Source organism: Mesoplodon densirostris, chromosome 16, assembly GCF_025265405.1.
Source record: "Mesoplodon densirostris isolate mMesDen1 chromosome 16, mMesDen1 primary haplotype, whole genome shotgun sequence".
Taxonomy (NCBI): Eukaryota; Metazoa; Chordata; class Mammalia; order Artiodactyla; family Ziphiidae; genus Mesoplodon; species Mesoplodon densirostris.
Window position 1 is genome coordinate 30,453,500 of NC_082676.1, and position 25,675 is coordinate 30,479,174.

Below are 25,675 nucleotides of genomic sequence, written 5' to 3' on the forward strand. Positions count from 1 at the left end.
GCAGAGGTGACATTTATGCTCCTAGAATGAGTTCTTATCCTCATTAGGAGGTAAAAACAGTGAAGAAGTCAGCCAGAAATAATTGAAATTACTAAGGTTACTATTTGAAATGTATTTTTATATCTACTGTTGTTAATGGTAAACCCCCGCCTGCCATAAGGTATTACCTAGAGGTAAAATGGAGCCAACACAGCATGACATTTAAAAGTAAAGCATCTAGAATATGAACATGCACCTATATGATTTCCTCAGTGAAATATAAAGTCATTTAATACCTACTCTGGTACATAATGAAATTTTACTAAACCTGATGGTAAATTATTTAGGAGCCTCCTTGGAGGTTTCTTATTTCTCATCAACATACACAAAGCCATTTACCATTACAAAAATACAATAAATGTAACAAATAATACATGGAAAACAATATGATAATAAGCCAAAGTGTATTCCTTTGATAACAGATGTTATCAGCAAGCACTGCTAAATTTAAGAAATAAATAAATCAGTAGTAAAATGAAGTCCAGTGTGGGATGTTCACAATTAAATGAAAGTAAGATTTGTTTTTTGTATTCCACTTCAATGGTAAAATTAAGAAGAGATGTACTAGAGAAGATACATTCTCATGAGTGAATAGCTTTTTAAGTAAAAATAATAAATGACTTTCAATGAAAATGTTTTGTGGAAAAACTGTGTTGGTATATCATTTCAGTGGCTGTACTGACCAGAATTTTTAAAAAAAAATTTTTTAGGATAAGGCTATATCAAAAGTACCACACATGAAATTTATTTACTGCCTTTTTTTTCTTATGACAGAATATTTAATAGTTACACAATGTATGTGTCCTGTCTTTTACAAAAGCACCAAGATTTCAAGGTTATTAATCCTTTCCAGGGAAAGAAGTAATCACTAGTAATGTGCTACCAGCAAATATTAAAAAATAGGGAATTCCCTGGCGGTCCAGTGTTTAGGACTCCATGCTTCCACTGCAGGGGGCACGGGTTCGATCCTTGGCCAGGGAACTAAGATCCCACATGCTGTGACTCCGCTAAATAAATAAATAAATAAATAAATAAATAAACACTTGAGCTGTCCCTTTAAGAGGATGGTGAGGCCTTATCAATAAATGAGAAGGTAACTGCTTTATGAGAGAAATTTCTGGTTTGGAGATCACGTTTTGGAAATAGCTGTTTGGAAATGCTTCCATTGTTGTAATTTTTGTGCTGTAAAAACTATCAAAAGAATGCTCTTTAAAATCTTAATTTTCTAACCTGTTTTAAAAATCTTTCAATGTGAAGAATTTCAGCAGGATTGAATTCAAAAATATAAAACACAACATCTGACTCATTTGGAAAAACAATTTTTTGACCCCAAGAAAGAGATTTATTAGCCAAATTTCAGGGAAAACTAAAAATTAGTATCATGATTTATCCAACACTACTGACAGTGCTCTTCTTCCAGCTGGCCCAACACATTCCTCAGAGATACCTTTTTCAGTCATTAAAACCAAGAGTCACAATAAATTAAACTAGTTCTTCAAACTGCTGTATCTCTAAGTGGTATACAAAGTTTTCAAAGGTAATAAAACATATTCTGTCATATTTCTCTTGAAATAATATTTTTAGTGAGAGAAAAATGTTCTTAATCATGGGTAAGGACAATTTAAAGTTTTTTAATTTAGTTTAATTTCAGCTTTATGTGCTATTCCTTAAAAACCACTTCCATTTTGGAGAACTTTACACTGTATATAATCTGTGGGTTCAGAAGTACATAGGTTTGATTTATAAGTTAATATAAATTGAGACACTTGACCAAGTGTTTTACTCTTCAGACATTTGGAAAGGGCTGCCCAGAGGATCCTTAAGAGGCTGATTCCCTAACATAGGTCACAGGATGTAGGTCAGTGTGCTCTGGTGAGGGTCTTTTTAAAAGATACTTTTTCATGGAGTTAGGCATTTGATAAAGCATTAAATCCCATATACTTTTTAAAAAAATTTAACTGATTTATTTATTTGGTTGCACTGGGTCTTGGTTGCGGCAGGCGGGCTCCTTAGTTGTGGCATGAGAACTCTTAGTTGAGGCATGCATGTGGGATCTAGTTCCCTGACCAGGGATCGAACACGGGCCCCTGCGTTGGGAGCACAAAGTCTTAACCAGTGTGTCACCAGGGAAGTCCCTAAATCCCATATACTTTTATGGGAGGGAAATGAAATTTGTTTTGGGTATGTTGCTTATGTTAAGGTTAGAAATTTTGCTAACTGTTCTATAAGCATGAGTTTCTCTTAAGACATTAAAATATCTTTCTGTAATTAAGAAAGTTGAGAGTAGTAAAATTTAACTACTGCTTTCTTTTAAAATCAGGAAACTGTTACAGTAATTCATTTTCTAATTATTTGTACATCTCATCAGCAAAATAGGGATTTGGACATGTTCATCAATGCCTCCAAAAACTTCAACCTCAACATCACTTGGGCTGCCAGCTTCTCAGGTAAAGACATACCTAGAGAAGACCTTCCGAGTGGAGATAATTGATTGAGAAAGAGTTGAGAAAAGGGGCTCTGGAGACAGACAGATGGGTTTGAAACCCACTTTTGCCACTTATTAGCTGGAAGACCTTGAGCAAGTGTCTAAAATCTATCTCTAGACCCTTAGGGTTATTCATCTTACAGAGAAGGTAATAATACTTATATTGTAGATTAAATTTGGCTATACCTGTCAGTGCCTGCCATGGTACCAAGATCAGTACATGCTCACGACCCCTGCCCTACTACCACCATTAATACCATTGCTGCAGCCTCTGCTGTGGTGCTGCCATCATCATCTCCATCATGCTTCAGAAGTGAAAAATGTAATTGACTCAGTTTCAAGAAATGGAAACATTTTTAATAGAATGAGATTTTAGTAGGTACAGGGGAAAAAGTACTTTGGGAATTAAATAAAGATCTAAGAGCACAGCTTTTGCTGTCTTATTTATCTTGCAATGATTTACTAAAGATATTCTGAGCAGAAAATCTAAAGAAAGAAAGGGTGGCCCTGATGTAGTGATTAAGAATGTAGCTCAGCGGACCTAGATTTGAATTCTTCCTGTTACTTGTTTTCTGAGCCAGTTTCCGCAGGTATGAAATGGGGTAATAAAAACACCCAGCCGTGTAGAATGTTCTGAGGATTAAATGAGATAATAAATGAAGTACTCAGTGTAAGTGCTAGAAACATGGGATATTCTCATCAAATGGTAATTATGTTTCATCATCATTATTACTATCACAATACTGTTTTTTGGTCAAAACACAATCAATTAGACTGAAACAAAATAAAAACATTACTTTGCACATCACTTTGTGTTCATCATATCTTAAAAGATTGTAGAATTCAGAAAAGGTTCAGAAACTTGCAGTGAGGAGAGGCCTTTAAGAAAAAGTCTGAATTATCAGAGCCTTTGTTTGGAGAGAGGTGGCATCCCTGAGTATGTGATTGATTTACAATGACAGTCTCAATGAGGACCAGCCAATCTGGCTTCAGTCACAGGATTTAACTCAGACATGGGAAAAGCCTATTTCATGAATCTTTATAAACACTAGAATTCCTGGCTGAGGGACGATGTGGAATGTTGAAGGACTGCCTGGGAATAGGATAGGTTTATATCAGATTGGGGGGATTTAGAGTCAGTTGTAGCTGGTAGCAGAAGGGACTGAGTGACCGCTAGAGCTCCTTCCTCCCTGCTGCTGTTGAGACTTGCAGTCACTGCTAGTTAAAAAGTGAGGGCTGAATCCATGTCCCTGGTATGGGGGATCTAGAGCACTGCCAAACAGGTTTAAGGGGGCAGTGCAAAGCAAGTGAAGTGTTGTGGGCAGAATGAATACCATTGCTTGTTAATAGGATTCTAGTGGTATCTGGATTTTCAAAGCCACATGTAGCCTGTTTCTGTGGGAGGAGTTGTAGAGGATCCTGGTAAAGCCATTTGGGTTAAGGGCATAGGCTTGTGTATCAGCCCTCCCAGCTTCAAATCCCAACTCTACTTCCTGGCTATGTGACCTGAGCCAAGTTACTTATTTTTCCTGAACCTGAGTTTTCTGATGTGTAAATGAGGATAACAGTTGTTAGAATTAAATGAGATTGAGCTCTTAAAGGCCATTTCTGGAACATAGTGTTTAATAAATGCTAACTATTATCATTATTATTAGTGAGGGCAGATGCGGTCCCCAAAATTATTATTTATTATTATTTATTATTATTTATTATTATTTCATTCTTTTCTTCCTAACAGCTGGAACCCAGGCTGGAGAAGAGATGCCTGTTGTTTCAAAAACAAACATTAAGGAGTACAAAGATAGTTTCTCTAATGAGAAGTTTGATTTTCGCAACCACCCAAATATCACTTTCTTTGTTTATGTCAGTAATTTCACCTGGCCCATCAAAATTCAGGTAAGAAGTGCTTTTTAGTCTCATACTTGCAAAGATGGTGAAATGTCTATAGCGAAACTAAATTCACTAATCTGTAACTTGCGGTAAATGAAATGTACAATATTAATATTGTTTTACCTTTGTAATATCTGTGGTAAAGGAGTGCTGAGCACATACCATAAAAGAAGATTGTAGTGGGGCTGCCTTAAATCACTTATGAAGGAAATTTATAAGTACTTTTTAAAATAAATTTATTTTTATTTATTTATTTTTGGCTGAGTTGGGTATTTGTTGCTGCACACGGGCTTTCTCTAGTTGCAGCAAGCGAGGGCTACTATTTGTTGCGGTGCTTCTCACTGCGGTGGCTTCTCGTTGTGGGGCACAGGGTCTAGGTGCATGGGCTTCAGTAGTTGTGGCACATGGGCTCAGTAGTTGTGGCTTGTGGGCTCTAGAGCGCAGGCTCAGTAGTTGTGGTGCATGGGCCTTGTTGCTCTGCGGCATATGGGATCTTCCTGGACCAGGGATCGAACCCGTGTCCCCTGCATTGGCAGGCGGATTCTTAACCACTGTGCCACCAGGGAAGTCCCTGTAAGCACTTTTGAAAGCAAGTTGATATATAACAGATTTGGTAATTACAACTGTATTTATTTCTTCATTAAGGACTTGTCACTAAAAAGCCTGTAGAGCTACACAAAGAGCTTCAATTCTGGAATGAGTAAGGTGTATATAAATGAAGCAAACACACATAACCAGTGAAAGCTGGCGTATGGAAAGTGCCGTATGAGAAGATCCCCAAAATGCTATCAGGTTTTAAAGGAGCATAGGATGGAGGGTAATGGGGACACAGTGGGGGACAGTATAAGGTCGCCTTAAGGGTTTAGGCCTTATAGTCAGACAGATGCAGGTTTGAGTCCTGACTTGCTCTTGTACAATTCCTGTAGCCTCTCCACGACTCAGATTCTTTGTACATGTGACTTAGAAGCATAGGTCTAAGGGTTCATGTTACCTGCTGCAGCCACTGCTGCTATCAACCTGCCCCTTTTCTCTGTTCCCAGGGGACCAGTGCACTCCCTCTTATCCAGGCTTGGCCCATGGCCCCATTTGTGCTCTTTATAATATCTGCCACTATGTTTTTGAGGCTTTAACCCCCTTCATTTTGGGTAAAGGTGTGGAGTTCCGGGAAGGGTGGACTTCTGTTTGTTTGTTTGTTTGTTTAATTTAATTTATTTTTTATACAGCAGGTTCTTATTAGTTATCTATTTTATACATATTAGTGTATATATGTCAATCCCAATCTCCCAATTCATCCCACCACCACCACCACCCTTTCCCCCCCCTTGGTGTCCATATGTTTGTTCTCTACATCTGTGTCTAAGGGTGGACTTTGGAACAACTGGTTCACCTTTAGCCGTGGAAGAGTGGTCACTAGACTGGGGCTCTGGCTGCTTGCCAACTTTCAGTAGTGTGATCAAGTGAAGCAAGTCGCCACTGATCATTTGGGATGGGCTTGAAATCTGGTTCTGGTGGGTATGTGTTCATGCCTTGGGACTGTAACTAAAGAACAGTCAGTCACTCTTTTCCTTTCTGGAATGTGGAGGACAGGCTCTGTGTTGTATTTTTTTCTCACCACCCTCTTTTTCTATTCAGATGGTCCACAGATTTGTTTATCCTCTAATCTGCTTCTTCCTTTGTTCTTGCACACTCTCTGCTTCCCTTCCCAGCTAGCCTTCTTGTAAGCATTGACCATACTCCCTGTTTGTTTCCTCTTATCCATTCACCCATCAGCCCGCAACAGTCTGCCTTCCTCCTTCACCACATCCTGAAGCTGCCTGCCACGGTGGACTCCAGTGACTGAATTTTTTAGTCCCCTTCTCCTTCTCATTGCATGATATGAGTCAGTATCTTTCCTGCCTTCCTGGTCCTTTCCCTGATTCTCTGGCTTGTCTTTTTGAGGAATCTTCTTCCTTAAACACTGAGGTTGTCTGAGATTCAGGCCATGGTTCTCCTCTGTCTTTATCCCACTTGTAAGACTTATTGTACTACTTCTGTACTTGTGATTCTCAGTACTCTGTCTTCAGCCCTGCTTACACTTGAACTCCAGACCAGTGTTCTTGGCATCTCTACCTGGCCATTCACAGGCTCCCTGTACTCAGGGAGTCATTCTTGTGATCTTAGCCCCAAACCCTCTGCTTCCTTTCTAGTGAATGTCACCACCATTTGTCCTATTGCATAAGACAGGACCCTGGAAATAATTTGCATTCCTGGAATAAACCTGACTTGGCATGATATATGATTTTTTACTTTATCTGTTGCTGGACTCAGTTTGCTAATATTTTGGTTAGAATTTTGTATCTATCTCATGAGTGAGAAAGTCCGGTAATTTTCCTTTCCTGTCTTATGGTTTTTATATCAAAGTTAAACTAACCTTTATTTATAAATTGAGGAGTTATCTCTCTTTCTCATTTTTGGAATAGGTTATATAAGATTAGAATTATATGAATCTTGCATACTTGATAGATCCCTCTTGTAAAATCATTTGATTCTGGTGTTGTATTTGTGGAGTTTTGTTTTCTTTTTTAACTGCTGATTCAACTTCTTTAGTTATTGGGATGTTTTGGATATTCCCTCTCTATTTGCATTATTTAAGATAAATTTTTCTAGATGTTAATTTATTTCATAGGTTTTCAAATGCATTGACACAAAGTTGTTCACACTGTCCTCTTTTCTAATCTTGGCAGCATCTGTGCTTAAGTGTATTGAATCATATACTTAAAAATGGTTAAAATGGTAAATTTTATCTTAATATATATTTACCCCAATTTTTTAAACTTTAAAAAAATAGACCAGAGGGCAGACAGCAAAAGCAAGAAGAACTACAACTGCAGCCTGTGGAACAAAAATCACATTCACAGAAAGATAGACAAGATGAAAAGGCAGAGGGCTATGTACCAGATGAAGGAACAAGATAAAACCCCAGATAAACAACTAAATGAAGTGGAGATAGGCAACCTTCCAGAAAAAGAATTCAGAATAATGATAGTGAAGATGATCCAGGACCTCGGAAAAAGAATGGAGGCAAAGATCGAGAAGATGCAAGAAATGTTTAACAAAGACCTAGAAGAATTAAAAAACAAACAAACAGAGATGAACAATACAATAAATGAAATGAAAACTACACTAGAAGGAATCAATAGCAGCATAACTGAGGCAGAAGAACAGATAAGTGACCTGGAAGACAGAATGGTGGAAATCACTGCTGCAGAACAGAATAAAGAAAAAAGAATGAAAAGAAATGAAGACAGCCTAAGAGACCTCTGGGACAACATTAAACACAACAACATTCACATTATAGGGGTCCCAGAAGGAAAAGAGAGAGAGAAAGGACCCAAGAAAATATTTGAAGAGATTATAGTCGAAATCTTCCCTAACATGGGAACGGAAATAGCCACCCAAGTCCAGGAAGTGCAGCGAGTCCCATACAGGATAAACCCAAGGAGAAACAAACCGAGACACATAGTAATCAAATTGGCAAAAATTAAAGACAAAGAAAAATTATTGAAAGCAGCAGGGGAAAAACGACAAATAAAATACAAGGGAACTCCCATAAGGTTAACAGCTGATTTCTCAGCAGAAACTCTACAAACCAGAAGAGAGTGGCATGATATACTTAAAGTGATGAAAGGGAAGAACCTTCAACCAAGATTACTCTAACCGGCAAGGATCTCATTCAGATTCGATGGAGAAATCAAAAGCTTTACAGACAAGCAGAAGCTAAGAGAATTCAGCACCACCAAACCAGCTCTACAACAAATGCTAAAGGAACTTCTCTAAGTGGGAAACAAAAGAAAAGAAAAGCACCTACAAAAGCAAACCCAAAGCAGTTAAGAAAATGGTAATAGGAACATACATATCGATAATTACCTTAAACGTGAATGGATTAAATGCTCCAACTAAAAGACACAGCCTTGCTGAATGGATACAAAAGCAAGACCCATATATATGCTATCTACAAGAGACCCACTTCAGACCTAGGGACACATACAGACTGAAAGTGAGGGGATGGAAAAACATATTGCATGCAAATGCAAATCAAAAGAAAGCTGGAGTAGCAATACTCATATCAGATAAAATAGACTTTAAATTAAAGAATGTTACAAGAGACAAGGAAGGACACTACATAATGATCAAGGGATCAATCCAAGAAGAAGATATAACAATTATAAATATATATGCACCCAACATAGGAGCACGTCAATACATAAGGCAACTGCTAACAGCTCTAAAAGAGGAAATCGACAGTAACACAATAATAGTGGGGGACTTTAACACCTCACTTACACCAATGGACAGATCATCCAAAATGAAAATAAATAAGGAAACAGAAGCTTTAAATGACAGAATAGACCACATAGATTTAGTTGATATTTATAGGACCTTCCATCCAAAAACAGCAGATTACACTTTCTTCTCAAGTGCACACGGAACATTCTCCAGGATAGATCACATCTTGGGTCACAAATCAAGCCTCAGTAAATTTAAGAAAATTGAAATCATATCAAGCATCTTTTCTGACCACAACACTATGAGATTAGAAATGAATTACAGGGGAAAAAACGTAAAAATCACAAACATACGGAGGCTAAAGAATAAGTTACTAAGTAACCAAGAGATCACTGAAGAAATCAAACAGGAAATCAAAAAATACCTAGAGACAAATGACAATGAAAACACGACAATCCAAAACCTATGGGATGTGGCAAAAGCAGTTCTAAGAGGGAAGTTTATAGCTATTCAAGCCTACCTCAAGAAACAAAAATCTCAAATAAACAATCTAACCTTACACCTAAAGGAATTAGAGAAAGAAGGACAAACAAAACCCAAAGTTAGCAGAAGGAAAGAAATCATAAAGATCAGAGCAGAAATAAATGAAATAGAAACAAAACAATAGCAAAGATCAATAAAACTAAAAGCTGGTTCTTTGAGAAGATAAACAAAATTGATAAACCATTAGCAAGACTCATCAAGAAAAAGAGGACTCAAATCAATAAAATTAGAAATGAAAAAGGAGAAGTTACAACAGACACTGCAGAAATACAAAGCATCCTAAGAGACAAGTACCAGCAACTCTATGCCAATAAAATGGACAACCTGGAAGCAATGGACAAATTCTTAGAAAGGTATAACCTTCCAAGACTGAACCAGGAAGAAATAGAAAATATGAACAGACCAATCACAAGTAATGAAATTGAAACTGTGATTAAATATTTTCCAACAAACAGAAGTCCAGGACCAGATGGCTTCACAGGTGAATTCTGTCAAACATTTAGAGAAGAACTAAAACCCATCCTTCTCAAATTCTTCCAAACAATTTCAGAGGAAGGAACACTCCCAAACTCAATTCTATGAGGCCACCATCACCTTGATACCAAAACCAGACAAAGACACTACAAAAAGAGAAAATTACAGACCAATATCACTGATGAATATAGGTGCAAAAATCCTCAACAAAATACTAGCAAACAGAATCCAACAACACATTAAAAGGATCATACACCATGACCAAGTGGGATTTATCCCAGGGATGCAAGGATTCTTCAATATATGCAAATCAATCAATGTGATACGCCATATTAGTAAATTGAAGAATAAAAACCTTACGATCATCTCAATAGATGCAGAGAAAGCTTTTGACAAAATTCAACACCGATTTATGGTAAAAACTCTCCAGAAAGTGGGCATAGAGGGAACCTACCTCAGCGTAGCAAAGGCCATATATGACAAACCCACAGCAGACATCATTCTCAATGGTGAAAAACTGAAAGCATTTCCTCTAAGATCAGGAACAAGACAAGGATGTCCACTCTCACCGCTGTTATTCAACATACTTTTGGAAGTCCTAGCCACGGCAATCAGAGAAGAAAAAGAAATAAAAGGAATACTAAATTGGAAAAGAAGAAGTAAAACTGTCACTCTTTGCAGATGACATGATACTATACATAGAGAATCCTAAAGATGACACCAGAAAACTACTAGAGGTAATCAATGAATTTGGTAATGTTGCAGGATACAAAATTAATGCACAGAAATCTCTTGCATTCCTATACACTAATGATGGAAAATCTGAAAGAGAAATTCAGGAAACACTCCCACTTACCACTGCAACAAAAAGAATAAAATACCTAGGAATAAACCTACCTAGGGAGACAAAAGACCTATATGCAGAAAACTATAAGACACTGACGAAAGAAATTAAAGATGATACCAACAGATGGAGAGATATACCGTGTTCTTGGATTGGAAGAATTAATATTGTGAAAATGACTATACTACCCAAAGCAATCTACAGATTCAATGCAATCCCTATCAAATTACCAATGGCATTTTTTTTGGAGCTAGAACAAAAAATCTTAAAATTTGTGTGGAGACACAAAAGCCCCCGAATAGCCAAAGCAGTCGTGTGTGTGTGTGTATGGGGGGGTACGCGGGCCTCTCACTGTTGTGGCCCCTCCCGTTGTGGAGCACAGGCTCCGGACGTGCAGGCTCAGTGGCCATGGCTCACGGGCCCAGCCGCTCCGCGGCATGTGGGATCTTCCCAGACCGGGGCATGAACCTGTGTCCCCTGCATTGGCAGGCGGACTCTCAACCACTGCAGCCACCAGGGGAGCCCGCCAAAGCAGTGTTGAGGGAGAAAACTGGAGGTGGAGGAATCACACTCCCTGACTTCAGACTATACTACACACCTACAGTAATCAAGACAATATGATACTGGCACAAAAACAGAAACATAGATCAATGGAACAAGATGGAAAGCCCAGAGTTAAACCCACACACCTATGGTCAACTAATCTATGACAAAGGAGGCAAGGATATACAATGGAGAAAAGACAGTCTCTTCAACAAGTGTTGCTGGGAAAACTGGACAGCTACATGTAAATGAATGAAATTAGAACACTCCCTAACACCACACACAAAAATAAACTCAAAATGGATTAGAGACCTAAATGTAAGACTGGACACTCTAAAACTCTTAGAGGAAAACATAGGAAGAACACTCTTTGACATAAATCACAGCAAGATCTTTTTTGATCCACCTCCTAGAGTAATTGAAATAAAAACAAAAATAAACAAATGGGACCTAATGAAACTTAAAAGCTTTTGCACAGCAAAGGAAACTATAAACAAGAGGAAAAGACAACCCTCAGAATGGGAGAAAATATTTGCAAACGAATCAACGGACAGAGGATTAATGTCCAAAATATATAAACAGCTCATGCAACTCAATATTAAAAAAACAAACAACCCAGTCCAAAAATGGGCAGAAGACCTAAATAGACATTTCTCCAAAGAAGACATACAGATGGCCAAGAAGCACAAGAAAAGGTGCTGAACATCACTAATTATTAGAGAAATGCAAATCAAAACTACCATGAGGTATCACCTCACACCAGTTAGAATGGGCATCATCAGAAAATCTACAAACAACAAACGCTGGAGAGGGTGTGGAGAAAAGGGAACCCTCTTGCACTGTTGGTGGGAATGTAAATTGATACAGGCACTATGGAGAACAGTATGGAGGTTCCTTAAAAAACTAAAAATAGAATTACCATATGATCCAGCAATTCCACTACTGGGCATATACCCAGAGAAAACCACAATTCAAAAAGACACACGCACCCCAATGTTCATTGCAGCACTATTTACAATAGCCAGGTCATGGAAGCAACCTAAATGCCCATCGACAGACGAATGGATAAAGAAGTCGTGGTACATATATACAATGGAATATTACTCAGCCATAAAAAAAAAGAAATTGGGTCATTTGTAGAGACGTGGATGGGTCTAGAGACTGTCATGCAGAGCAAAGTTATTCAGAAAGAGAAAAACAAATATCGTCTATTAACGCATATATGTGGAACCTAGAAAAATGGTACAGATGAACCGGTTTGCAGGGCAGAAATTGAGACACAGATGTAGAAAACAAATGTATGGACACCAAGGGGGGAAAGCTGCGGTGTGTGTGTGTGATGAATTGGGCGATTGGGATTGACATGTATACACTGATGTGTATAAAATTGATGACTAATAAGAACCTGCTGTATAAAAAAAAAATAAAATTTTTTTAAAAAGTAAGACTTTTTTTAGACAATGACAAGCTGATTCTAATATTTATATAAAAAGCAAAGATTCTAGAATAGCTATAACAGTTTTGAAAAGAGGAATAAAGTGGGAAGAATCGCTATATGAAATATTAATAAGACTTCCTATTAAGCTATGGTAATCAAGACACTGTGGTTATTGTTGGAGAGATAGACACATAGATCAGTGGAACAGAATTAGGAACCCAGAAATAGAACCACATAAAAACATCCAACTGTTTTTTGACAGAGGTGCAATCAATTCAGTGGAAGAAGGATAGCCTTTTCAACAAATAATGCTAGAACAATTGGACAACCATAGGCAAGTAAATGAACTTTGACCTAAACCTCACATCCTACACAAAAATTAATTCAATGTGGATCACAGGTTTAAATGTAAAATGCAAAACTATAAAACTTTTAGGAAAAAAATAGGAAAAAATAGGAGAAAATCTTCATATCCTAAAGCTAGGCAGAAGATTTTCAGATTTGACAACAAAAACATGACCTGTGGGAAAAAATTAATAAATTGCCCACATCAAAATCAAAAGCTTTTGCTCTGTGAAAGACCCTGGTAAGAGGATGAAAAAAACAAGATATAGGGCTTCCCTGGTGATGCATTGGTTAAGAAGCTGCCTGCTAATGCAGGGGACACAGGTTCGAGCCCTGGTCAAGGAAGATCCCACATGCCACGGAGCAGCTAAGCCCATGCACCACAACTACTGAGCCTGTGCTCTAGAGCCTGTGAGTCAAAACTACTGCACCCATGTGCCACAGCTACTGAAGCCTGCATGCCTAGAGCCCGTGCTCCACAAGAGAAGCCACCACAATGAGAAGCCCACGCACCGCAATGAAGAGTAGCCCCTGCTCGCTGCAACTAGAGAAAGCCCGCATGCAGCAGCGAAGACCCAGTGCAGCTGTAAATAAATAAATAAATAAATAAATAAATTTTTTAAAAAGAAAAAAATGAGAAAACAAGCTATATACTGGGAGAAAATATTTGGAAAAATATTTCTGACAGAGGACTTGCATCTAGAATATAAAAAGAATTCTCAAAACTCAACATTAAAAAAATAAACAATCCAATTAGAAAATAGACAAAAGATATGAAGAGACATTTTACTGAAGAGGATATAAGTATGGCAGATAACCACATGAAAGATGTTCAGCATTAAAAGCCATTAAAGAAATGAAAACCACAATGAGAATGTTGTATTCACAAGGTTTCACTGAGTTGGTCAATTTTTTAAACTGGTGAAAAATTGGAAATAACCTAAAATAAACTATCGTAAACATCTTCATTAAAAAAAAAACAAAACCCACAATGAGAGGGAATTCCTTGGTGGTCCAGTGGTTAGGACTCCACACTTCCACTGCCAATGGCCCCGGTTCAATCCCTGGTCGGGGGACTGAGATCCCACAAGCCACGAGGCGTGGCCAAAAAAACCACCCCACAGTGAGAATGAGATATCACTACACACCTATCAAATGGCTAAAATTTAAAATAGGGCTAACACCAAATGCTAGAGAGAATGCAGAGAAATTGGATCATGCATACATTGCTGATAATATGGCACCGCCAGTCTGGAAAGTAGTTTGGCACTTACTATACTTAACCCAGTAATTGTATTCCTGGGCATTTATCCCAGAGAAATGAAAACTGATGTTCATACAGACACCTGTATACCAATGTTTATAGCACCTGTACAGCAGTATTTAGCAGCTTCATTCATAATATCCCCAACTGGAAACAACCCAAGTATTTCTCAACAGGTGAATGGTTAAACACGCTGTGCTACATACATATCATGGAATAATGCTCAGCAATAAGAAGAAACAAACTATTGATATAACTTGGATGAATCTGAGGAAGTTTTGCTGAGTGGAAAAAAATCTTAGAAATGTACATGCTGCACGATTCCGTTTATGTAACATTTGAAAAAATTTTTAGACCAAAAATAGATACAGACCTACTGAAGCTTCAACTTTCTCTGACTTCTTCTTGACCCTCTTTTCAAAGGGTTCATTAGATTAGGTCAGACTCACCCACTCTCAAGGGGAGGGGATTATACAGGATATGCACATCAATATAGTAGGAATCTTAGGAGCCATATTAGAATTTTCTCTGCCACTGGCTATATTTGGAGTGGGGCTAGCAGGGTTAGGTTGTTTCTCTAACCCCAGGGAATTTGAGCTCTAGGCTCTAGTCAGTACAATTTCAATTTGATAACATCTGCTAACACTGCCAAGTTACAGATCACATACAATTGTAAAATATTTTATTTGGGTTCTAGTAAATATAATTTACTGACTTGTTTTAAGTTCAGGTTGTTTCCATACTGACATACCTTATATTCCAAATCCGATTGAACTTCAAGCTTTGTTTCTTATAGTTGAAAACTGATTAATATTTTTAAGATTCTTAGTGAAAACCTTGCTGGCGTTTTTCCCATTTGGAAAGAGGGCTCTGTGCATATAAACAGGCTTTTGTGCTGGAGATAGCTTTGCTGTTGCCAATTCTGACTTCCAGTTTTTTTTTTCCTCCCATTGCCCTGTTGCTCCACCCTCTGAAAGTCACTGAAATGGTCATTTCCTTCTGGAGGGATCTCTTCCCCACACTTACTTTTTTAAATACTTTTTTCAAGTTTAAGACTCAAAGAGATGATTTTCTGCCTGATTTTTTTGGTCCTCTTTACCTGGACTGGATCACTCACTTGAATAAGATCCACTTATGAAAGCTGCATTCAGGAGCACTTTCGAAAATAAATGATAGCATGCTCACCATTTAGTTTGCCAGGCTTCCCTTGAAAAAACAGGTAAGTTCTGTTGAAATTATGTCTTTTTGCTCTTTGTTACAAATAGCTGCAGTATTCACGAACAATGTGACTGGGCCCTTAGCATCATGTATTCTTGGTGTCTTCTCAAAAGAACCTGATCAATGCTGGTTCTCTCTATACTTGGGACTGTATCTGGGTGTGTTCTGTGTGGCAGGCTGAGCTTGCATCTTCCTGGGCAGATGTGGGCATGTTCTCAACAGAGGGGGCTGCACCTTTCCGTATTGCTTTATATTCCTCAGAGCCTTAATCTTTCTAGGTGTAGTTAGCTTTTAAATACACATTTAGAGACCATACAGATTTAGTTAAAATGTAGAGACTTATTTAAGGAAGAGAATAGGAAAATGTCTAAATGGTTCAGTGTAGGTCATGCAGTTAAATTTCAGTACGGCTTTCAATGCAGACAAAAGCCTTTTTTGTCTTTGATTCTCATTTTTTAAAGCAAAATAACTGAGGCAATTTAATTCTCTACTCAAAAATTCGTGTAAATATTAGTGTTTTAAAAATGGTAATGGTAAACTCAAGTTCTTTCACTCTGAACTGACCCCAGGATTCTTTTCCATAATTAGGAACAGATTAAAACCTACAAATGCTAACTGAGGGAGTTTGCAACTAACTATAAAAATCTTTGTAGATTCAGTTTAAAATTGTAAAAAACCGCCCAGACTGAAAAGGCCTGTGTGTCAGAGGGTGGTGGGTGTGTTGGGTCAGTTGTGCCTGGTTTCTGGTTGGTTGCTCTTGTGGGTGAGTGCCCCTCGCTCAGCCTCTGCTTTCAAAACGTGATTCTAGATGTTCCCCCGAGTCAGCAGGACTCACCTGGCTTCAGCTATGGTTATAGTTTGGGAGGGTAGGTATTCAAGATAGAGAATGCACAGGTAGACATTGTGTGTGAGGTGGGAAGATGGGTGGTGGCGCTGGGATTCTGGCTTGTTACAGCCTCTGCAACAGAGGTTGTTATTGTAATGTGGAACTAATATTAAAGTCCTCTGCATGCTGGGTGTTTCATTTGCTCGTTTATGTAAGAGGCTAGTGTTCACAAGTGAAGGCAACACAGAATTTATATTGAGGACTGGGCATTCATTTAGATGTTAGAGTTATGTTTATGGATGCTAATAGGATTGCGATACTAAGCAAAGGATGTATGAAACTTGTTTGTTTTCACTCAAATGTACTTTTTCTAGTAACAGCTTTATTGAGATATAAGTCACATACCATACAATTCACCTATTTAAAGTGTACAATTTAGTGGTTTTTAATATATTCACAGAATATTTTAGAATGTTTTCATCACCCCCAAAATAAACCCCATACCCAGATGCAGTCCCTTCCCATTTCTTCCTTCCTCTAGCCCCTGGCAACCACCAGTCTACTTTCTTTCTCTATGGATTTGCCTATTTTGGGCATTTTATATAAATTGAATCATGTAATAGGTGGTCCTTTGTGACTGGCTTCTTTGACTTAGCATAGAGTTTTCAAGGTGCAACCATATTTAGTATGTTTCAGTACTTCATTCCTTTTTAAAACTGAATAATATTCTGTTGTATGGATAAACCACATTTTGTTTATCCATTCATCTGTTAATGGATACTTGGGTTGTTTTCACTCTTTAGCTGTTATAAATAGTCAGATATACTTCTAAAGTTTATATTTATTTTATGATAATAGTGTATACACATAGCTTCTGGTATTAGATGTCTGTACCTTAAGGATTTAAAAAATTATAAAGCCACGAAATACATTTAGAACTAAACTACTTAAAGTATAAATCAGGACTTCCCTGGCAGTCCAGGGGTTAAGACTCTACGCTCCCAACGCAGGGGGTGCAGGTTCGATCCCTGGTCGGGGAACTAAGATCCTGCATGCCTCATGGTGCAGCCAAAGAAAATAAATAAAATAAAGTATAAATCTGTCTTAGTTTCAGATGGCATTTAAACTTCCTGTACAACCTCATGGTTTTCATCATGATCATTATTTATTATTCCTTCTTCTTAAAAGTCTCCTGTCTTATACTTTTCAGCTGTGGCTTTGGCTGTTTCTTCTCAGTTCAGTGCCATTGTTCCCTTGGGTTTCCTCTGGGCCCTTTTCCCTGGATAGTCCCATCCACACCATCTATGAACACCACCTATGGCTGGGATGGGTAAATCTTTCTCTAGTAGAACTCTCTCCTGTGATCTCCATAGCTAGGATCCACTAGACTTCCTTTAACATTCACTCACTTAGCTGACTTTCTGACACAGAGAGGCAGCCATGAGGGGACCGCAGGAGCCATGCCAGATACTGGGAGGTGCCCCCGTGCTCCTGGACACCCTGGGAGGAGAAGGGAGTGCCCTATGGTGCCTGAGTCTGCACGAGGCAGGGCAACACCAGAGCTGAGCCCTAAGAAACATGAGTTCAGTGTTCTGGGTGGGAAAGGGGCATGTCCAGTCACTTTCCAGAACTACTAGGAGTTTAGCAGAGCTGAAGTGCCTGTTCTGTGAACAAGGAGCTGGAGAGCAAGGCAGACCAAAGCTGTCATGAAGAGACTGGGGCTCCAGCTGAGGAATTTGCACTGTAGCCTGAAAACCACTGGGAGTCATTGAAATGCTTTAAGCCAAGAAGTGACCAAGATCAGTGTTTTAGAAAGATGCCTCTGGCAGCAGTTACAAAAATGGATTGGAAGGACCAGGGCTGGGTTGGGGAGTCTTATTTAGAAACCCAGGGGAGAGGTCCCTCCGATGACCCTTCGGCATATCCCATAGCAACTTCTTTTCCTCGTCTGTGCTTCCGCAGTCATAGATGTGTCTGGTTTTTCACTCTACAAAGATTTCCTTAAGGGCAAGGGCTTTTTGATATTTCTGTGTCCTCTGTGTCATAGCATAGTGTTAATCAACTGTAGACACTCCATAAATGTGCACTAGATGAATGCATAGTTGTAGATGAGAGCTTTATTCTCGGTATCAGAACTTTGGGTTTTTTGGCAACTTTTGTAACCTTTATATAGGTAATGGCAGCCTTTTTCTGATATTGTCAGCATGATTGTTGACCAGTGCTGAAGAGCCAGCAGGGGTTAGAGACCAAGAATTTATTGTCCCAGTCTACATAGTGTGGTGTTAGAAGATTGAATTGTTCTAGGTTGGAATCTTGTCAAACTCTCAAAAGAGTTGAGAAGTAGAAGAAAAGGGAAGGATGAGGGCACAAACATCCCTAATTTTACAAAGAGGGTAGTTAAGGAATACTGGCTATATTGAAATACTTAAGAATGAAATGATAGGAAGTCTGGGATTTGCTTCAAAATAATATGATCACGGGGAAATGGGTAGAGTATGGATGGATAAAATAAGATTGGCTGTGAGCTGTAATTATTAAAGCTGGGTAATAAACACATGGGGTTCATTATACTATTCTCTCTACTTGTTAAAAAGTTTAATATTTTCCACAATAAAAAAATTTTTTAGGGATAATACAGATGATTGAACAAGAAATAAAGGTCCAAATATATTATTTAACCTCCCAAAACTAGCTGCAAGAATATGCCTCAGCTGGGCCTGCAGCCTAGGCCAGCTGGGACATATCTCAGAACTGACATTCTGTTCTCCTTTGCAGGAAGCACACAGCACTGTACTAGAGTTTTACCGGTCATTAGCCACTGTTGGGCAGTTTTAGAACAATCAGAGGGCAGGAGAAAAACCTCCTCTCCCTCAGCCCAGCATACTTCACCCTGGTGAAAATGGCAAAGGGAGCTTCCCTGAAAGCTACTGACTTCTCCTCCCCACCCCCCAAGCAGGGGTGCATCAGAGGCCTGAGGGCTCCTCCCCATGGGCCTGTAAGGTTTGGGAAGCTGCTTTCCAGTGGGCATGGCTATATTGTCTTCTGCTCCTACAGCCTTTTGTGGGTGCAAGGCACATCCTCTCCCTGAATCCAAGGGTATTATATCCATTTCCTGTCTGTTTTGGCATCTTTCCATCACCATCACCCTCAGGATAACAACACAGAAATTATAACAGAGGCAGTAAAAATAGTGATATAATTCTACTGGGGGATTGGGGGGTGAGGGGGTGATGGCCTAAATCACCTTCTAATCTAGTAGGAAGTTAGTAAGTGATGCCTAAAATAGCTAGATCAAGAAGTAACAAAAACCAAAATGAAACAAAACAAAACCCAACTTATTAGTGATAAAAAGGTAACCCCCCAGAAGAACTGAACAGAAATCTAATTAAAGGTGAGGGCCTCTGGAGAGAAGCCTTAAGAAGAAGAAGGGGGACTTCCCTCCTTGGTACAGTAGTTAAGAATCTGCCTGCCACTGCAGGGGACACGGGTTTGAGCCCTGGTCGGGGAAGATCCTACATGCCGTGGAGCAGCTAAACCCGTGCGCCACAACTACTGAGCCTGCACTCTAGAGCCCGTGAGCCACAACTACTGAGCCCACATGCCACAACTATTGAAGCCCGCGCGCCTAGAGCCCATGTTCCGCAACAAGAGAAGCCACCGTAATGAGAAGCCCGCGCACTGCAACGAAGAGTAGCCCTTACTCACCACAACTAGAGAAAGCCTGTGCACAGCAACGAAGACCCAACGCAGCCATTAATTCATTAATTAATTAATTAAAAAGAAAAAGAGGGGCTTCCCTGGTGGCGCAGTGGTTGGGAGTCCGCCTGCTGATGCAGGGGACACAGGTTTGTGCCCCGGTCTGGGAGGATCCCACATGCCATGGAGCGGCTGGGCCCATGAGCCATGGCCGCCGGGTCTGCGCATCCAGAGCCTGTGCTCCGCAATGGGAGAGGCCACAACAGTGAGAGGCCCTTGTACCACAAAAAAAAAAAAAAAGAGGAGGGGGTGGGGAGGAATCATTGTTGATATTTCAACCAGGTATATGTAGTTCTTAATGGTTTTTAAATTATTGATGAACATGATAGAATGGAATAGGGATTCTGGAGAGTGGTGAAAATGAATGGCTGGAAGGAAATTTGAGGAAGAGAGCCCAGAGGTTGACAGTGGACAGACAGTGAGTGTTAGCTTACATGTCAGGAATGAGCAGGTTGGTAGTGTTACCCAGTTTTGAGGCTCTGACCAGAGCTTGGGTATATAGTTTCTGTGCCTGCACAAACCAGCATTAGGTGGGTGGTGTGTGAGGCTAGGTGATGGTCACTGGGATCCAGTCCAGGGCCTATGGTCTCAACATAGAGTTCCATATAGAACTTAGGTTTAGAAAAAAAAAGAAAGTTGTTTTGTGTCACAGCAAAACTCACGGCAGTGGCAGCACTAGACTCAAGTTAGGATATGCTCAGCCAGTAGTCATAGAATCTTCCATCCTTGGCACAGCTGAGGCCTAGACTGGAAAGCTGTTTGTAAACAGGCCTAAGTTCTTATGGGAGGAATCAGTCCTCTCCTGGCCTTGCAGCGTTCAGAGTTACGTGGCAAGATTGGCAAGGAGCCAGGAGCCAGAGGGCAGCCATGACCACTTATAAGCCCTCTCTGGTCCTAGTGGCAGGTCTTCGGCACCTGCAGAGCCTGGCCTCTTGGGGAGAGTTGAGGAGCAGATGGGCCATAGTCGGGAACAGCTCCCTGGCCAGGTGGAGCTGAGCCCTGGTGGAGCTGCTGGCCTCAGCGGGCCAAGGGAGCAGCCCACAGAGGTTCTGCCATGTGCATATAGACCTTGGGTTTTCTTAAAGCCTGACAAGTGCTGCCTTGAAGCTAGAAAACTTCACCTCACAGGGCAGCCAGCTATCCTTTCCCATCCTCTTCCTGACTTAAATGCTTGTAACAGTGAAGATAGTTCTTGGTGAAGAAGATAAAGGCAAATTAGAGGTTCTCCCTTTTCAAACCTTCTATATTAAACAGTGATCTTTCCCTATTCATTCATTCATTCATTTGTAACTGCTTTGTGGATTGTACATATAGATGCAAAACACCAGTGTTAAAAAAAATTGTTTTGTGGCAGTTGAGTATAATAAGTGTCATATTCTCTTACTTTTACAGTAAGCTTGGGCTCAGCCTATACCCACCATAGTTGATGAAATTCATTCTCAGCCTGTATCCACAGAGCCCCGTCCCCTTCCCTCAGAGACATGCAGAAACCTCAGGGCTTAACTGAGTCCAGAGATTTTCATTCACTGACTGCTACTCCTGGTGCCCTGGCCCATGGCCATGAGGTTTGAAGGCAGCTGTCCTCACTCCCATATGTGACAGGCTTGGGTGCAGAATAATTGCTGGTGCTTCAGAGCCTCACCAAGGCCTACCGTGCAGTTACTCCTTATTTCTCTGTACTTTTCAAAACTCTAAAACATCCTCTCCATTTCCTTCATTTCCTTCCACTTCCTGGTTTCGAGGTTTGGGCCAGGCCATCTTCCTCTACCCCCACTTCCTCACCCCACACCCACCCCTGGGGAAGATCCGCTGCCAGGCGTCTGGGAGCCCCCGTGAGTCCGAGCCGGAGCCGAGTCCGAAAGGGAGCTGGGGCGTGAGCGGGAACCAGACTGGGCGTGGTGGGCGCCGCCCACCATGAACCGCAAGCCCCTGCTGCAGGAGCAGCCTCCCGCCTGCAACCTGTAGGGCAGCCAGGGCTACTTTGTGCATAACCCACACCGCTACGGCGCCCTCCCAGCCGCCGCCCTACCCCTACCTCCTCACAGGGTTACCCACCCACCACCCCAGGGTCTACAACATCCACAGTCAGAATGTCACCCGGCACCCTGCCAGTTCCATCGTTGTCGTTGGAGGCTGCCCTGTCTGCAGGCTCGGGGTTCTGGAGGACTCCTTCACCTTCCTGGGCATCTTCTTGTCCATCATCTTGATCCCCTTTGGGTTCATCTGCTGTTTTGCCTTGAGGAAGTGAAGATGCCCCAGCTCTGGAGCAAACTTTATTTAAAGGAAACAACACACCTGGCTTTCCCACACCCAGTTATCTTTTCCTAATTACACCCACCCCAGTGCCCAGGACGTAAGGCAAGGCTTCCCGTCCTGTGTAAGGTAGCAAGAACCAAACAGGGAACCAGAAGAATTCCAGGGCCACCTTTTCATTGAATGGTGCTGAGCGATCATTTGTCACCGTCAGTTGGAGTTTCACAGTAGCAGAGGGGTTTTCTCCACTGGGAAGGTAGCAAAAAATGTTGGCAGAAATACTCCAAGACAGGGTTTTGATTTGAAAAGAGCTTGTAACTATTGCTCTTGCTCTGTAAAATTATATAGCTAATATAAATTCCAGACATTTTCTGAAGAAAAAAAAAGAACCTTTACTTCTCTTTGAAACCTTGTAACTTTGGAGACTTACCTGATAAACATTCAACAAAAGAAAACCACTTTTAGAGTAATGTGAGTCTTGGGGACCAGCCACACTGGCAGCAAGTTTATATAGGTTCTTTTTAAATACATTTATTTATTTATTTACTTATATCTTATTTTTGGCTACGTTGAGTCTTCATTGCTGCACGCGGGCCTTCTCTAGCTGCGGCGAGCAGGAGCTTCTCGTTGCGGTGGCTTCTCATTGCAGAGTACGGGCTCTAGGCTTCAGTAGTTGTGGCACACGGGCTCAGTAGTTGTGGCTCTTGGGCTCTAGAGCGCAGGCTCAGTAATTGTGGCTCATGGGCTTAGTTGCTCCGCGACACGTGGGATCTTCCTGGACCAGAGCTCGAACCCGTGTCCCCTGCATTGGCAGGCGGATTCTTAACCACTGCGACACCAGGGAAGCCCTATATAGGTTCTTTATGATTTTAAGTTGGATGTGAGTGTGGTGTGGCTCTACTTTAGCAAGAAATCAGGCTAATGTTTGGGATCCCATATGTCCTTAGGAGTGTTATGTGGCACAGGGCACACAGACACCTGATGCGTCTTCAGAAGGTGCCATTAGCATCCAAATTTTTTGGCACCCTACAGTGAGTATAAAATCACCTCATGGATTTCTTTAAAACACTGAGGACATACTAATGTTTTTTTTTTTTTTTTTTTTTTTTTTTGCGGTACGCGGGCCTCTCACCGCTGTGGCCTCTCCCGTTGTGGAGCACAGGCTCTGGACGCACAGGCTCAGCAGCCATGGCTCACGGGCCCAGCTGCTCCACAGCATGTGGGATCTTCCCAGACCGGGGCACGAACCCGTGTCCCCTGCATCGGCAGGCGGACTCTCAACCACTGCGCCACCAGGGAAGCCCATACTAATGTTTTAAAAGATTAAAATCTAAACAGAATTGGATGCACTAAAATCTGTTTCCTTCTCCTTCTTTATGTTTTGTAGCCTGGATTCTTCATTCCTCAAGACTGAGTAACCTCGTTTATATAATTGTTTTTCCCCAGTCTTATTAAAAACCTTTATGTGAGGACTGTAGCCATATTCTGCAGTTTTCCTTCTCTCAAGGAGCCTTCTTATTTAGGATGATTACTATAATAAATGAAGGAAAGCAAAGAATATGGTTTCTCCTTGTCTATGATATCAAATCTATATATCTTTGTATTTCTGGTTATAAATGGTGGCTAGAGGAAGGATACAAAAACTTCAGATTCTATGCCCCATAATATTCTACGGCCTGAAAAGGTAATATTGGACCTTTATTTAAATGTCAAAAAGAAAATAAGAGCATCAAAAAGAAAAGTAGTGGAAGCTTCTCTCTCCTGCCTCTGTGAGTCTGACTATGAAAGGAGTGCAAAGCACTGAATTGTTGCTGTACTGGGGCCTAGGCTGTAGCACTTTCCTTGCATTGCTGTAGGATGGGAGTTGACAGGAGTAGGTGGGGGGGGGGGTGTAGGGTGGGATTAGGAAAAGAAGACGCTAATCATTTACTTATGTGACTCTTGTCCTACTGCCTTCATTTCAATAATTACCATCTTATTCAATAATTGTTTCATGTATAGTACCATTATCTCTCCAAGGAGGGCTGTGGTCCCTTAAAAATAAGCAGAGAACACACCATAACATCTGGCTAGTACCATGTGTGTCATAGGGTAGTAAGGACGCAATTATCATACTTACTAATAAATTCTAAGGTGCACATTGTTTCATGCTCTAATATCTCTGAATTCATGATACATCTTACAATGATTTTAAAAGCAGTGTGTCATGGTGTAACTGGCAGTGTTTTCTTAATAGTACACAAAATAATGCCTGTTTTAGTGGTGTCTTAGATTTGATGACCTACATTAGGGGTTTTATAATATTCTTGGTATAAAATTATTTAAATTCAAATTGGTGTTATATTGATTGTCAGATGATATTCAGTGTAGTGAAACTTGGGATAAGGTTTTTTTTTAAAGACGTTATCTTGAAGTGAGTACATTAAGTGTCAAAGGGATGAAGGGCACAAAAGGAAGCTGCCCACCTGATGGTAGATCCAAGAATTGGAATTTGAAGCAAACAAGGAGAGCACTTTGTCTTGAAAAGGGCACAAGGAGGTAGCAAGTAACCTGACTTGCTTGCAGTTGGGGTCATTAGCAGGAGTCTGAGAAGTCTTCGAGGTCAGACTAAAAACTGAGATCTGGTGTCAAGAGCAGGGGGACTGTAGGGGTTTGTGTTGAGTCTCAGAATATCACTTTTGTGTGGCAGTTAAGCAAGAAAAACTAAAGGGATGAGGTGCTTTTCCTCAAGTGAAAAAATTTCATTAATCTCTTCTTGAAATGTTAATGTCTTTCTGCTTCAACGAGAAGGTTGAGTTAATGGTGCTATCTTATAACCCAATCACTCTATGTGTTTTTCTGTCACAGATTGCCTTCTCCCAGCACAGCAATTTTATGGACCTGGTACAGTTCTTCGTGACCTTCTTCAGGTAATTTCACTTATACAAACTGTATCTGTTCTTTTGATTCAGGCACTTAATTTCATTAATTATCAGCCCATAAAAGATAAATGAATAATCCTATGTTTGCACAACAGATCAAACTAACTTTATATGTATTCCTGAAAAGTTACATGTCAGTTACAATACTGTAAATTCAATCTAATCTGATAAAATGAAGACATATGGTTTGTATGTTCTGGCTTTTTGAGGCAGCTTTTCATGTACCCTATACTAAATGTAGGTAATTTAGCTCTTCATATGGGGAGGATTTGGGGTTGAAATAACACGTAATTAATAATGATTACTGGTGTGTGCTACATATATGCTTCTTCTTGTTCACGAGATGTTTCAGGTGATTATCTAGAGTTTTAAAGCTAAAAGTGATTTGTTAGGCCCTGAGATTCTTTTGTTTTTATAGGTTTTTTTTCAGTTTAATTTTATTTTTAAGAAAATACTATTAACACATAATTGAAAAAGTGCTACAGTGCAAAGAGAAAGCGACAGCATCCTGCCCCACACCTTCCCATCTTCACTGTCCACATTTAAATTATTTTAATTGTTTTTTACTTC

The 25,675-nt window shown here is 40.2% G+C and overlaps 1 protein-coding gene and 1 pseudogene across 4 annotated transcripts in view; both read left to right on the forward strand.

Moving 5' to 3' along the window:
* Positions 1-25,675, forward strand: part of ATRN (attractin) — a 163,522-nt gene that overhangs the window by 104,391 nt on the left and 33,456 nt on the right. For all 4 annotated transcript variants that reach the window (XM_060079049.1, XM_060079046.1, XM_060079048.1 and 1 more), the window contains exons 23-25: positions 2,408-2,486; positions 4,263-4,420; positions 25,032-25,093. In XM_060079049.1, the coding sequence (XP_059935032.1) occupies positions 2,408-2,486; positions 4,263-4,420; positions 25,032-25,093 (299 nt within the window). The remainder of the gene's footprint in view (positions 1-2,407; positions 2,487-4,262; positions 4,421-25,031; positions 25,094-25,675) is intronic.
* On the forward strand, positions 21,846-22,212 carry LOC132476019 (membrane protein BRI3-like; annotated as a pseudogene).